At 40.8% G+C, this 15,835-nt stretch overlaps 1 protein-coding gene across 1 annotated transcript in view; it reads right to left on the bottom strand.

Annotated features, from left to right (window-relative positions):
* Nucleotides 1–15,177, bottom strand: part of LOC138747561 (gasdermin-A2-like) — a 30,204-nt gene extending 15,027 nt beyond the window's left edge. The window contains exons 1-6 of the mRNA XM_069906880.1: nt 15,049–15,177; nt 13,638–13,858; nt 10,235–10,427; nt 9,496–9,646; nt 3,418–3,526; nt 3,248–3,286 (exon numbers count right to left, since the gene is read on the bottom strand). Coding sequence (XP_069762981.1) covers nt 3,248–3,286; nt 3,418–3,526; nt 9,496–9,646; nt 10,235–10,427; nt 13,638–13,854 — 709 coding nt within the window. The 5' untranslated portion in view covers nt 13,855–13,858; nt 15,049–15,177. The remainder of the gene's footprint in view (nt 1–3,247; nt 3,287–3,417; nt 3,527–9,495; nt 9,647–10,234; nt 10,428–13,637; nt 13,859–15,048) is intronic.
* Between the last annotated feature and the right edge of the window lie 658 nt (nt 15,178–15,835).

Here is a 15,835-nt window from a genome sequence, read left to right as displayed (position 1 = left end):
CTGTGGAGGAGACTCAACCCATTGTGGAGGCTACCAGCCAGGCACTACCTGGCTGGCAGGAAATTCACTCTGCTCACTGATCAGCGATCTGTAGCATTCACGTTCAATAATATGAACAGGGGCCAAATAAAGAGTGACAAGATCACGAGGTGGAGGATCGAACTCTCCAACATAGTGTATAGGCCAGCTACACTCAAATAGTCTCCAGATGCTCTATCCCGAGGAAGCTGTGCCGCGGCACACACCAGCCAGTTGTGGTCACTTCATGATGAGCTCTGGCACCCAGGCATCACCTGCATGGCCCACTTCGTCAAAGTGCGCAACCTGCCTTTCTCTATTGAAGACATCAGGGAGATGACCGGGTCATGCCAGGTCTGTGCTGAGTGCAAACTGCACCTACCACCTTAACAAAAGATTCCCAACCCATCGAACGACTCAACTTCAATTTCAAAGGGCCCCTTCCTTCCACCAATGGAAACGTGTACTTTCTTAACCTTATTGATGAGTAATCGCATTTTATGTTCGCTATCCTCTATCCAGACACCTCCACCGCCACAGTCATCAGAGCTCTGCACTCCATTTTCACCATGTTTGGGTATCCCAGCTATATTCATAGTGACTGGGGCTCATCGTTTATGAGCGAAGAGCTACACCAGGACCTGCTCGCAAGAAGCATCGCCTCAACCCCCAGGAGAATGGACAAGTTGAAAAGAAGAATGCAACAGTTTGGAAGGTTGTATAAATGGCCCTCCAGTCTAAAGGCCTTCCAGACTCGCACTGGCAAGAGATTCTGCCCACCATGCTCCACTCCATAAAGTCGCTTCTCTGCACAGCGACCAATGCGACTCCTCACAAACTAAGGTTTGCATTCCCAAGGAAATCCATGGCGGGGGGCCACTCTTTCAGCCTGGCTAACAACACCAGGACCGGTCCTGCTGAAAAAGCACATGAGGAGAAGCGAAACGGACCCGCTGTTCAAGAAAAATTCACATGGAAATATGAACAGGGAGGATTACAACTTCCCAATTTTAAAAATTATTATAGAGCAGCACAATTAAAATTTTTAGTTTTTATGTTTGGTAAAATTAAACCATCATGGGTGGATATTGAACTAAATAAGATAGGAGAAGTTAAACTAGATGAGTTTATTTATAAGTGGGATTTTAAAATCTAATATAATAGATCAGGAAGCTCCAATATTAAAACATTGGTTGAATATTTGGAATAAAGTTAAATTAGAAGTTGATGGATATATTATTTCATTAAAAAACACCAATAATTAATCCTTTGTTGTTTTTAATCAAAAGATAATCCTTTTTTAAATATATGGTACAAATAAGGGAATTTCTAATTTAGGGGATTGTTATCATAATAATAGATTGATGTCTTTTGATCAATTAATGGTTAAATATGGTCTACCTTCTAACACATTATTTTGTTACTTTCAATTGAGGGCCTTTTTGAGAGAGAAATTGGGACCGGACATTATTTTAAAAGATCTTTCAAATTTGGAACAAATTATGGTTGATGGAATGGTTAAAAAATTTATTTCAATTGCATATATATTATTACATGAACAGGCATCTAAAATTGGGTTGTTTAATTCAAAAGAAAGATGGGAACAAGATCTGGACACGATAATAGATCAACAAGTTTGGCAGAATTTGTGTAAAGAAGTTGTGAGAAATACTATTAATGTACAATATAGATTATTTCATTATAATTTTTTATATCAATTATATATATCTCCTCAGAAATTGAGTAGATGGAGATCAGATTTATTGGATTATTGTTTTAGATGTGGAACAGAAATTGGAACTTTTCTTCATTCTACATGGTCTTGTTCAAAGATCAACCCTTTTTGGGTTTCTATTAGTAAATTTCTAGAATGGATAACGGGAGTGAATTTTCCTTTAAATCCTGAATTGTTTTTGTTAGGAAATTTTGAAAGTGCTACTCCTAAATTATTGTTGTCAGATTCCCAGTTAAAGTTTGTTAAGTTGGGCTGAGTAATAGCAAGGAAATGTGTCGCTGTAACATGGAAATCTGATGTTTCATGAACATTAGACAGATGGCACACTGAGATTCAAAGCTGTATTCCATCAGAAAAGAATCACGTATAATTTAAGGGATTTTTTTTATTTTTGCAAATTTGGGGTCTGTATGCAAAAATATTGAAATTAAAATTATGAATGTATTTTTTTCTTGATCAGTGAAGTTTTCCCCAAAAATATAATTATTTTATGATGTTTTTGAGGTCTTTGAGTGTCAACTGATGCAATCCGATTTAATTATTTGTAATCATTTTATAATGAAATATCTTATATATTAGTTTTGGGATCCAATTAGCTGGGGGGGAGGGGGTTTATTAGGGTTTTTTTATTTAAATTCTATATTTTAGTTTTTATAAATAGATTTGCAACATAATATTTTTAATATTCTATTATGTAACTATGTTATAATATTCTTAATTTTTGGCATTATATAAGTTGAATAAATAAAATATATATAAAAAAGAAAATGCACCTTACTGCATGCAAACCAGATGAGTGCCGATGTGGCCATACCCGGATGGCAGGGAGGACGCCGTCTTGATTGGAGATCTGGCACCTTCAGGAACTGAGGTCCCGACGCCCACAATAGGCCTGGAACCCCCCTCCAAATACCCCACACAGGGTTCCAGATGACATGGCTCCAAAGGAGCTACCATCGGATCCGGGACCCCCCCAAGTCCCAAGACCCAGGAACCACAGGAGTCACAGGAAGTTCTGGAAGGCCAAAGTCCACCAGTACTAAGGTGCTCAACCAGAATAACCAGGCCCCCTGACAGACTCAATTTGTAAATAATTGTAATTTTTTTTGCTGAATGTGGCCTCTGTTTTCATCTGCAGGTTCTTTTCTGAAGGAAGGGGTGAATGCAGTGTGTAGATTAGATGGCCGACTCCTCCTCTTGGCTTCACCCCCGTCAGTCCTGATATAAACCCTGTTTTCCCGCCTTAGCTCAGAATTACCTGAAAACCTCTGTAAATACTGGCTGTGAGTTGTAAGCTAATAAAAGTGTATTTGTGCTCTGCACCAGTCTCTGAGTAACTATCAAGCAGGGAGCCAGGATTTTACCATCATCTAAGACAAACAGTCAGTTGATAGCAACCAAACTCCTTGGGGTCATGACAATGCCAGTATCTGGATTAGTGGCCTCAGTAGAATCAAGTGAAAGTGCCGAATCAGAAAGTGTGGAACTACTTACCACAAATCGAGGATCGTGATTCCACATCATAAATTAATTCTGAAAAAACAAAAAAAAATCCTGTATTTTGGACAGGTTCTTGTTTCATGAGTTAAAAATTTTAATGAATTAATCAATAATTCATGTATTCAAACAGCTACTTCTTATTATAGTATGATCGTTTTACATACCCAACGTGTCATTCTGGTTAATCATGAGTTCAGAGACCTTGTACGCAATAGTTGTTCCAGCCGGAACGGTTAATTTCTCCTCCCTGCTTATGCTGACTCCACTCTCAGCCTGGAAATACAGTATTTATTTGAGAAAGTGAAATTTATTGGAGAAAGGGCAGAGGAGGATTTACGGTACTATGATCCAAGAGAAGGGAATGTGAAACTGAAATGAACCTCATGAACCAAAGGAATCAGAGGTGATAAAAAACTTGCAAGGGAAAATGAAAAATGTTGGATATGACACCATTACATGAACATGATGAAGTGTGGAACTGATTTATACTGAACGCTTCGTAGTAATGCTTGTAGTATGTAATTAGTAAAACATTGAGTGAGCCTACATTGATGCTGCGGCTGTCTTTGATTTTCAAGGGGGGGGGGGACCTCAAACATAACAGTGGTGACAAGGATTCAAGAACTCATTCAACTTTTACACATTTACAACTACAGAAGACAGAGAAAAATTGGGAATCCCAAGAGATTGCGGCAGCAGTTCCTGCATCTTACTTTGACAAATTCAATGAAGATCAAGACACTTGGGAATTGTATGTAGAACATTTTGATAATCATTACATCGTACATGAAAATCCTCCACTGGATAAAAAAATGGGCATAGTTTCTAACCGTAATGGGAGGAGGCACCTATGAGCTCTTAAGATTGCTAACTAGCCCACACATGGCTTCAATGAAAACATGTGCTGAAATCTGTCAGCACCTTAACCCTCGACCTCCAGAAATGACAGAAAGACATAAATTTTACCGATGTAAACAACAGCACAGAGAATTTCCCAAATTTCATGGTTGCGTTACGTAAACTGTCTAGATACTGTGCATTTGGATAATTGCATTAAGAGATCAATTAGTGAGTTTAGCTGAACAAACTACCCAAGAAAAACTAATTGCAACACGAAATGTGACACTTGAACTGGTGTTAGGCATTGCTACTGCTTTTGAGACAGCGTCAAGCAAAGCTGATGTCTGCCAGAGAGACTTGGCTATCATTAAATCTTGGTGCCAAGATTCTTCCCACCGGGAACCTGCCCGCCAAAAATGTTTTTGCTGTGAGAAGACGAAACACAGTCCCAATAGTTGCTGTTTCAAAAAAGCCAAATGCCACAAATGCAATGAGAAGGGGCACATCAAAGTAAGATGCCCAATGATTAAACCAGGCTCCAGAAAAATACAATTTGCACAAGAGACAGGAGAAAGCCCAGACACTGAGAACACAGATACCAATGAATCAGAAGAGGAGCCAAATAAAAGTAAACATGTTATACAAGTAATCCACATCTGTGCACTGGGCCACAAAGGGCCGAATTTTTACACCCATGTCCACATTAACAAAAATCTGATACGGATGGAACTAGATACGGGAGCAGCGGTTTCCCTAATGCCCAGAACAATGAAAGAGCGCCTGCTACTGCACGCAAAGATACTCCAAACGGACACCATCTTAAAAACTGTTACAGGGGAGGAAATACAAGTTTTTGAAAAGTGCAATGTACACGTTAAGTACAGTTGCCCCTCTGTATCGTGGACACCAAAGGGCCAGCATTGCTCGGTCGCAATTGGTTAAGCAACCTTCAGCTGGATTGGCAAGAAATAGGGAAGATAACCAACTAAAAGAATAAAGAAAAATGGATGAACACCTGCAGTGAACCACGGACCCCAAACTGGCTCCAATTTTAAAATGTTACAGCGCAGTATTCGAAAATGGTTTGTGAAAAATTCATGAGGGACAACCCAAACTACACGTGAAACACAAAGCAGAACCCAAATTTTGCAAACCCAGAGCCATACCTTTCGCAATAAAGGGAAAAATCAAATCAGAACTTAATAGACTGCAAAAGAAGGGATATTAGAAAAAATCCAGTACTCTGATTGGGCAACCCCAATCACACCAGTACGCAAGGCAAATGGAGAAATACTTATCTGTGCTGATTACAAAATGACTATCAATCAAGCTCTACAAATTCTGGAACATGCCATTCCAAAGGCCGAAGGATTATTCCAAACATTAACGGGGGACAAAAATTCACTAAACTGGGCTTGTCATAGGCCTACCAACAGGCGGAGCTAGACTACAGCTCCCGGAAATATGTGACATTTGGGATTATTTACATATACCCATATGCTGTACGGAATATCAGAAGCACTAGCCATATCCCAAGCAATTATGGACAAGTTACTGCAAGGACTCAATGTAGTCTGCTACTTAGATGACATCATCATTTACCGGCAGGGATGACACTGAACATCTAACTACCCTAGACATTTTTCTGAATCGACTACAACAGGCAAACGTCCGACTACAAAAAGATAAGTGTGTGTTCATGGCATCATCGGTGACCTATTTAGGTTTCACCATCAATAAAAAGGGGTTCAAATGGACAACAAGGATACAGAAGCTGTACAAAATGCTCCCTACTTGACCAACAAAACAGAACTGCAATCATTTCTGGGTCAAGTAAACCATTGTCGCCGACACATTCCAAAGATTTCTATGTTATGTAATCCCCTGAATGAACTACTTAAGAAGAATAAGAAATGGTACTGGAACACAGAAACCAAATGAGCTGTGGATGAAATAAAAAACAATTTTAACAAGCAATAGCCATTACAATCCAGACAAAGAACTAACACTGTAGTAGACGCGTGTGGTACCACATTTTATAAATATTGTGCCTGAGAGGAGCTGAAAATTAGCATCAATGGATATTGGAAATCTGAAGCAAAAGAGGGAACTGGAATATTAGGTCATGCTACATCTACGGGGAAAGAAATGGAGTCAAAGTTTCAGGTTATTGACCTTTCATCAATATTTTACAGAGGAAGAGCAACGAAGTGAGTTGAACAATTAAGAATGCAATAGATCCCAAATGAATCAAAGATTTCAAATGGTTAGAAAACTTTGGGTGGAAAGGTGGAGCAAGTGAGAAAGCGATTGGAGGAGGTGCAATCAGGTGACTTGAGGCAGAGAGGGTGGTGGTAAGCAGCAATATTAAATCATTGGTAAGAAGTGACATAGGATCAAAATAGGTAGAATCCTCATGGTTGAGTTAAGGAATGATAAAAGTAAAAGGACCCTAATGGCAGATATAGACAGGCCTCCAAACACAGCCAGATGTGGACTAAAAAATACAACTGGAAATAGTAAAATGTAAAATGGACAAGGTTATGATAATCTGGGGGATTTTAACATGAAAGTAGATTGGGAAAGTCAGGTCGGTTTGGGATCTCAGGAGAGAGAGTTTGTGGAATGCCTACAGAATGGCTTTTTGGAGCAGCTTGTTGAGCCCACCAGGAGATCGACTGGTCTGGATTGGGTGCAATATAATGAACTAGAGGTGATTAGAGAGCTTAAGTTAAGGAACCCTGAGGTGGAAGTGATCACAATATGATTGAGTTCACTTTGAAATTTGAAAAGGAGAAGCTCAAGTCCAGCATGTTGGTATTTTAGTGGATGGAGTAAAGGAAGTTACAGTCTGATGAGAGAGGAACTGACCAAAGTCCATTGGAAAAGACACACTAATGGGGAAAACAGCAGATCTGCAATGGCTGGAGTTTCTGCGAGAAATGAGGAAAGTGCAAGACAGGTACAGACCAAAAAGAAAGAAAATTGTGATGAAAAATGAGACAATTGTGGCTGACGAGGCAAGTTAAAGGCAAAGAGAGGGTATACAAGGAAGCAAAAATTAGTGGGAAGATCAAGCACTGGGAAAACTTCTAAAAACTTGGAGGATACAAATACAAAGGAGATTAGGAAGGAAAAGATGAATAATGAAAGCTTACCAAATAATATCAAAGGGAATACCAAAGGTTTAAAAAAATATATATATATAAAGAGTAAAAGAGAGACAAAAGTAGACATAGGAACGATATAAAATGATGCTGGAGAAATTGTAATGGGAATCAAGGAGATGGCAGCGGAACTGAATGAAGATTTTGCATCAGACTTCACTATGGGAGACATTAGTAGCATACCAGACTCTCAAGGGTCTCTGGGAAGAGAAGTGAGTGCGGTCAAGATCATGAGAGAGAAGGTACTTGGGAAGCTAAATGGTTTCAGGGTAGATAAGTCTCCTGGACCAGATGGAACACACTCTCAGGATATGAAGGATGTTGCTGCAGAGATTATGGAATCATTGGTAATGATCTTCCAGGAATCAATGGATTCTGGTAAGGATCCAGTTGACTGGAGGATCATGAATGTCACTCCACTGTAAAAGAGGGAGAAAGGAAGCAGAAAGGAAATTATAGACCTAGTTGCCTGATATTGGTGGTTGGGAAGCTGTTGGAGTTGATTATCAAAGATGACGTTATAGAAGACCTAGAGGTGCACGAAAGGATAGGCCCAAGTCAGCATGGTTTCCATGGAAAATCAGGCCTGACAAAACGTTTGTAATTTTTTGAAGGTATTACAAGTAGGATAGACAGGGGAGATGCAGCAGATGTTGTGTATTTGGACTTTCAAAAGGCCTTTAACAAGGGGCCACAGATGAGGCAACTTAGCAAGATGAGAGGCCACGGACAAGAGGGCACAACTTCAGAATAAAAGGAGGTCAATTTAAAACGGAGATGCAGAGAAATTTCTTTAGCCAAAACGTTGTGAGTTTGTGGAAATTATTGCCACAGGTGCTGTGGAAGTGAGATCATTTGGTGTATTTAAGACAGAGATCAACAAATATATGATTAGTCGGGGCATCAAAGGTTATGGAGAGAAGGCTGGGAGTGGGGCTGAGTGGGAGGATAAATCAGCTCATGATAGAATGGCAGGGCAGACTTGATGGGCCAACTTCTGTTCCAATATCTTGTGTGATCTTCTAAGCCCTGGACAGAATAAATAGCCAGTCACAAATCCCAGAAAAACCAAGTCACCAAAGGCCTATCGATATAACTTTGCATTCATGAAGCTATTAGTTGTGAAATAAATTATTCAAACATTAACCATTGTTAATTTTCAGAAAATATATTAAAACACATCCAATGTATTAAAGGCATTAAAATGCATAATATCTTTGCCTTAATTCACCATGGCTTCACATTTCACACTCAATCCCCCATTCTAACCTGGAATCAAACCATACCTTATCCATGTAATGGTGCACTCGAGGCCATTTGGTCCATTGGGTCCATGCCAGTCCCAAGGAAAAAAAAAATCATGAGTCCATTTTCCTCCCTCCTAACTTCCTTACATTGTTTTTATTTTGGGTGGTCCCATAAATTCTCATTTGTCTGTTTCTTTTTCATTGAAGGGTTGAGAAGTCAAATAATCTGCCGACACATCTTTGAGACATGGGCAAAAGCAAAAGCGCTTGGGGTGAATACACGCTGCCACAGAGAGAACGTGCAGACCCCACACAAACAGCAGCTAAAGTATGGAACTAACTTGGATGCCACAAGCTTTGAGGCAGCAACAAATAGCACTGAATCCCTGTGTTAGCCAGCATAGGTGCTCATGCTCTGCTACGGCATTTCTTAAAAGCTCCATGCAGCCCCCAGCCAGGTTACAACCTGTGTAGCTCAATAAGTTTGGCAAGACCAAATCTGTAGGTGAGCCCCAAAACTTTACCAACGCTTGTCCTGTAAAATGTGAAACTGTCTGCAAAAACACATCAAATTCAAGAGGCACAAGAGACCAGATGCTGGAATCTGGAGCAAAAAAACCCACTTCACTGGAGGAATGCAATGGTTCAAGCAAAATCAGTGGGAGAAAAATAATGATCAAGGTAGGACATCACAGCACTGAAATAGGCCCTTCAGCCCTTTGAGTCCTTGGCAAACTATTGTGCCTCGTTCCAGTGACCTGCACCCAGTCCTTATCCCTCCCATCCATGTACCTGTCTAATCCTGTCATCAACACAAAATCCATTCATATATAAGTTTCTCAAGATCTATTTATTTACCAGGAAAGCCAGTGGGAATTTTGATCTGTGTCTCAAGCTTTGAGAATAATGAAGTCAAAAAGGTTAGTCAATTGCACATGAATTTATGTTACAAATATGCGGATTAGAGAAGAGAAAAAGTTATACTCACCTTCAGAAACTTCATGAGTATTTTAACTGCTGATTCTCCTTTAGTTGTGTTATTGACAGTACACGGTTTTTCCACCTCTATCACCTCGGATATCATATAAATAGTTCCATGCATCAGTCTTTTCACAAAGTTGTGTTCTTTGTTCACCTTCCTGAAAAGAAAAAGAGAAAAATGGTATTTAGTAGTTTTGTGACAGATCTATTGACAAATGATGGTGAAATTTGACAACAATTTATGCAATTCACCCAACATATGACTGATTGCCCGAATTTACAATGAAACAATTGTAAGTATTATGCATTCTAATTGAATTTAAAGTTGGAATTTGGTGCTAATGTAATTTGGTTGTAAATAAAGCCATGAAATTTGAACCAATGACAAGACAGCTGCCTTCTCCATTGACCCACGCACTGTCCACCTTGACCTTCAGTGGATGAACATGACTAATGCATGGCGATGGGACCTTGTGTTCCCAATCCCATCACAAGCAGGAGTCTGAACGTCCTACTTGGGAAACATCTCTAAAATGACATTTACAACTAGCTTATCAAACAGTCTGCCTCAACCAACAGTCAAAGCTATCAAAGTAATGACTTTCTGATAATCAGAAATGTTCAAAATCTATTTAAAAATACTCAACCTAACACATCTCAAAGTGGGACAGGTTGATTAACTCCACGGGACAGTGCATTTTGCCTGGGTGAGTTGGGACTGGTAACTTGGCGTGAGATATGATTACCTGTCCTTGGTCACAAGCAGTAATGTAGGTTCAGATATTGTTTTCTTTTTCATTTCCACATTGGATATGGAATCTGATAGACTTCCTGATGCACTGATCCCTGGATCAACAGTTCCCACATTCACTCCGATTTCCCCAGAGACTGAGCTGCTGGAAGACTGAGAGAAGTTGGCAAAACTGCAGCTGCTCAATCCTGAAAAAGGAAAATAAATTGATTACAGGCTTTAGCTGGTTCTTTTCTGCAGTAGCATCCTAGAAATAATCAGTGTTTATTAACTGTGAACTTCCCTTAACCACACATGGGAACGGGAAGCTTATCTCATTCACTGGACACTTCTAGAGTATTTTTATGATCTTCACAGATGTACAAGAACAACCTCTCTGTCCCTGAACATCTGAAGGCATATATTAAATAAAATATACAGATACATAATTCCATGAAAGTGGCATCACAGGTGGATAGGGTTGTAAAGAAAGCTTTTGGCATATTGAGTATAGGAGTTGGGATGCTATGGTAAGACTTTGGTGAAGCCAAATTTGGAGGATTGTGTGCAGTTTTGGTCACCGAACTACAGGAAAGATATCAATAAGATTGAAAGAGTGCAGAGAAGATTTACTAGGATGTTGCCTGGACTTCAGGAACTGAGTTACAGGGAAAGGTTAAACAGGTCAGGACTTTATTCCCTGGAGCATAGATAAATGAGGGTAGATTTGTTAGAAGTATTTAAAATTATGAGAGGGATAGATAGAGAAAATGTAGATAGGCTTTTTCCACTGAGGGTAGGTGAGATAGCAACCGGAGGACATGGGTTTAGGGAGGAGTCTCCAAAGTGGTTGATAAATGCCAGGTGGTTGAAAGAGGATTCAATAACATCAGTGGGGATTGATTTAAAATTGCACCTCCACACCACCTCCACCCTCACACCCCATCCCCACCAGGGGGGTGGGGGCAATGGAAGGCTAACCTGCCATAAACCTTCATGTGCTGCCATCATGCTTCCCCCTCATCACACGAGCGCCAGCCGGCACTTCGAGCATCGCCATCACATTACTCCCTCACTGCGTATGCACCAGCCGGCCATGCATGGGCTGTGGACCCCAAGACGCCGTATTTAACAGGTAAGTGCCCTTTCTGCCTCTTAATGTTTCCTCCATTTGGGGTTGTAGGGCCAACATCCCCAAATAGAGGACAAATTAACATATGGCTCAAGGTAGCGCCGGAGGACAAAGGGCTGAAAAGCTGAACTGTCTGGCCTAAAACTAGACACAGCTCCCCCCATCTAGCCCCTCCAGTATAGCCCCCCCAATCTACACCCCCATATTTCAGCTCAGGGGTTCCATGCCTGGGGGGTTCATGAGGTACAACATAGTCCCTGAAGGGGTCAACAGTAAAGTTTATGGATCCCTGGTTTAGGGTGAAAGTGGAAAAGTTGAGGGGGAACATGAGGAGGATGTGGAACAAACTGCCATTTGAGGTGGTGAATGCGAGTTCTATTTTAACATTCAAGAAGGATTTGGACAGGGACATAGAATGAAGAGGTATGAAGGGCTATAGACTGGGTGAAAATCAATGTGACTAGGCAGAAAAATGGTTCGTCACAGACTCGAAGGCCAAAGGGGTATGTTTCTGTGCTGTAGTATTCTATGGAAATATATATGGAGTCTCATTTCCTCACAATAAATAAAAGATTCCTGGCCTGTTAGAACTGTTCATTGTTAATCCAATTGCTTGTGTGTATCTTGGATTTCTGTAAAATAATATATATATATTTTTACTCACTTGTTTGTTGCCTTTTTCTGAAGAAAACTTCACCATAACAGCACTGAGGTGAACTGCTGTATTCCTGATTACCTGGTTCCGCCCCGTCCTGTGACTCCTCCCTCTTTTGAGCTTGTAAGAATCCTCTGACACATAGATTCTCAAGATGGGCGTATGCCCCAACGGTGGGGCATGGGAATACTTTGGTGAGGCGTGGGGCTTAAGAATATATTAGTGGGGCAAAGGAATATTTTAGGAAATAATTAAAAAGTTGGATTGAAAAATTAAACCTGTTATGTTGGTGTGAAAGATGCGACTTGGTAACACTGTCAGTACAGCACAATCGTGGTAACTTCCAAGTAAAATCACTTTGTTTTTTTAAATTTTCATAACAAGTGTTTTTGCTCTTCCGATGTTTCTCTGTTGTTTCCCTTATTTTAACTGTTGTTATCCTTGGTTAACATTATAATTATATTTTTTTATGACTGGTTTTATTATCATCCATTCCAAATTATCTCATTGGCAACGAGGATTCCGAATTATCTCAACAATCATGTCTCATCCACATCCCTTTACATTTTCAATTCAGTTGTGAGTGAGACCTGTATCTGGATATATCATTGTGCACTAGCGGATTGATCGGTGGGGGGGGGGGGGGGGGGGGGGGTGCAGGTCCACCCCAGGTTCCAGCCTGAGGGGGATGCCCGAAAATCAGAATAAAAATAGGGACCCCAGAGAGTAAAGCACAAGGCGAGTGCAGTTTTGATGCGATCTCTGAGATTTAAAAAGGTCAGAAACTGCGCTAGTGTTTTTTTTTCATCTTTTTTTAGGGTCTATTTTCTTCTTTTGATTCGATCATTACTTTTATTACATTTTTCAATTCTAAGATAATAAAATATTGATTAATCTGTTTCAGGGAGCTCACGAAGATGCTGCTTTATCCATTGCATCTTCCAGCGCAATTCACAAACCTGCTGGAGAACCCAGCAGGTCACGCAGTATCCATAAGAAGTAAAGGGTAACAATGTTTCGGGCTTGGGCCCTTCATCAGGTATTTCTTTCAGCATTGTTTTTGCTTAGAAAAGATGTCAGTGTCACTGTTGAAGTCAATGGGTATTGTCGGTTCCTCACTGATCGTTAGAACTGAATGATGCACAAAGCTATTTCAGACTTTTGTAATCTGCTGTGGGTCTACAATCGTATACTTGTCTGACTAGGGATGGATTGCAGTTTTCCTTAGGTGAAGGGCATTAAAGATCCAGATGTAACAAGCTGTAGTTTCTTGCACATTTATAATAATGGCAGATTTTTATTGTGAATTATTTGAATTTATGACTTTGGGAAGTGAACATTATTCTGGGTAATTTATGCACTAAGTTTCAAATCCCTTTATCTAGTGAAAGATGAAAGTCAGCAGATGCTGTAATTTTAGTCAAAACACAGAAACGCTGGAGGAACTCAGCCAGTCTCGCAGAATCCATAGGAGGTAAAGATACATTACGAACATTTTGGGCCTGAGCCCTTCCTCAAGGTACGAGTGAAAAAAATCTCCCTTTTCTAATATTGCTTCACACTTGGAACCAATGTAACATGTGCAAATGAGATTGGAATGGTCAGTAAAATGTAACAAATGGAAAATATTACCAAAATCCAAATCTTGGCCATCCAGCAATATGTCAGTCAATGTGAAGGCTGTTGGAACATATTTACAAAATTTGGAAAACCAAGTGTTCTTTTCCTTCTTGATGAGTAGATTAAGGGGCTTGCAGTGTTGAGAGTGATAGGAGCTTGTCGCAGGAATCAGTGTGAAGCCATCAGGGTCAATCTCACTCACAATTTTCTTGGTTGCTCTTTGAAACATGGTTCTAAAATCAATGAACATTAAGAATAAAATTAACAATCGAAATATCAACATGTCAGGCAGCATGTAAAGAAGGAAACAGACCTAACGCTGAGGTCAATGACCTTTCCACAAACAGATAACGTTTATTACGTTTACACTTTGAAGTTACGACAGTAAACCGTGCCACAGTGAGGGGATCTGCTGCTTCTGCTGTTCATCCATTTGATCAAACCCGCCACCAGCAGGTAGTACGGGATGTGGAGCAACCACGAGACTCCAGTCTCTGCAGCCCAACTCTGGGCTTCATGCCTGTGAAGAGGGGTCCTGGTCTCCCACGCTATCTGATACTACCTGCTGCTGACTGTACTCTGAACAGCCACTCCCTCCTGCTGCACCTTAACCAGCCTGCATACTGCTTCAGGGACTTTACTCTCAGTCTTGGGTCTGTGCCATCCAGACCACTTCTTCTATAGTGGAGCTTCACTACAGTAACATTTCCACCTCACCCTTGAGCTGGGGGATCTCCATTTCCTTTCTCTCCAGGGCCTCGTGCTGGTGCCTCGATTAGGCTGCCAGGAGACAAAAGACACCCCTCTGACTCCCCTTGTTCCCAAGGAACCCTGGTTCGGTGAGGAAGGACAGAAGGTGGTCCCACCTTCCCACCCCCCATACCCCACATGAGTCCAGGCAATCTTACACTAAGATGGCCAGACTGTCGAACCAACACTATCATTGGGCCTACCCTGGGACTTGGTTCCACTCACACATGGGTGGAGTCTTCCCTTTAGCCGCATTCCAAAACAACTTAAACATCGCTACACATAAGTTGTCCTATTGTGCCATGTTGAGCCCTGGTCACAGTGCCAATCTGTGGTGGTAACAGATTTGAGGGTTTCAAGAAGGTTCAACGATTTACACCCATGGACATTTGTTAGGAATTTATTTACAACCAGGTTCAAACCCAAACCCGGAGACAGAACCCCTGCACACAAACTGATCTCCTCAGCATGCAGGTTACCTGAGCTACAATTACATTTGGAAGTAATCTAGATCTATTATTAGTTAAAACAAACATTATCTGCCACCCCTCCCCCGACATACAGGCATGGTACAAAGATTGAAGAAGCTCTCCAGCTACAAATTCCAATGCACAAGTTAAACTGGGTGAATCACAATTGTTCACCCAGGTGCGTTTCCACACTGAGTCCTCACCTCTTCCAGTCTGTACCTCACAACTGGTACTCCAGCCCTGCCTTTCTTCCGCAGCCAGGAGTGGGCTCGGGGTAACAAAGGGAAAGAAAGTTACATACAAGCTCCTTCTCATACTCCTGCAGCAGCTATGGGGTTATCCCAGGTATCGAGTCACGTGACTTCCTGTGAGGAGGGTGACCAATTGGAAGGTTGCGTCAGCTGTGGGTGGATCTGATATTCATAGATGCTGAGGTGGGGGGAGAGGAATGAAGTGACCTTTGACCTATTGTCCTTTGAACAGTGAGGTGACCTTCCATGTTATAGTAGTGTTACAATAGGTCAAGGAGTGCAGTGTAGAGAGAAAAGTACAAAAACATAGTGAACTGAAACTATAATTCAACATACAGTACCTACAACAGGTACTACAACATTGGAGAATAGTATTTTGTTATGGTTAAACTCCAATAATCCATGATGCAATTGCTCAAAATTCCCAGTTTTATTATCAGTCCCTCCAGGATTCTGCTCCCTTTAAACCTGCAAAAATAAAAAAAAAGTGAAAAACCTAAATCTAAATCAGAAAATGCTGGAAATGCTCAGCAGATCAGGCATCATCTGTGACAAGAGAAACAATGTTGGACTTACAGTATTTTCTATTTATATTACCTCTGACTTGCTGAGTTACTGGATAATTTATCTCCGAGGATCATTCACACACCAATGGCATCATGAAGAAAGCACGCCAGACCCTCTACTTCCTCAGGAGTTTGCAGATGTTGGGTATGACACCAGAAACACTAGCAGATTT

Source organism: Narcine bancroftii, chromosome 12 (assembly GCF_036971445.1).
Source record: "Narcine bancroftii isolate sNarBan1 chromosome 12, sNarBan1.hap1, whole genome shotgun sequence".
NCBI classification, from domain to species: Eukaryota; Metazoa; Chordata; class Chondrichthyes; order Torpediniformes; family Narcinidae; genus Narcine; species Narcine bancroftii.
The sequence above is the reverse complement of the archived record's forward strand: the minus strand, read 5'-3'. Positions and strand labels throughout refer to the sequence as shown.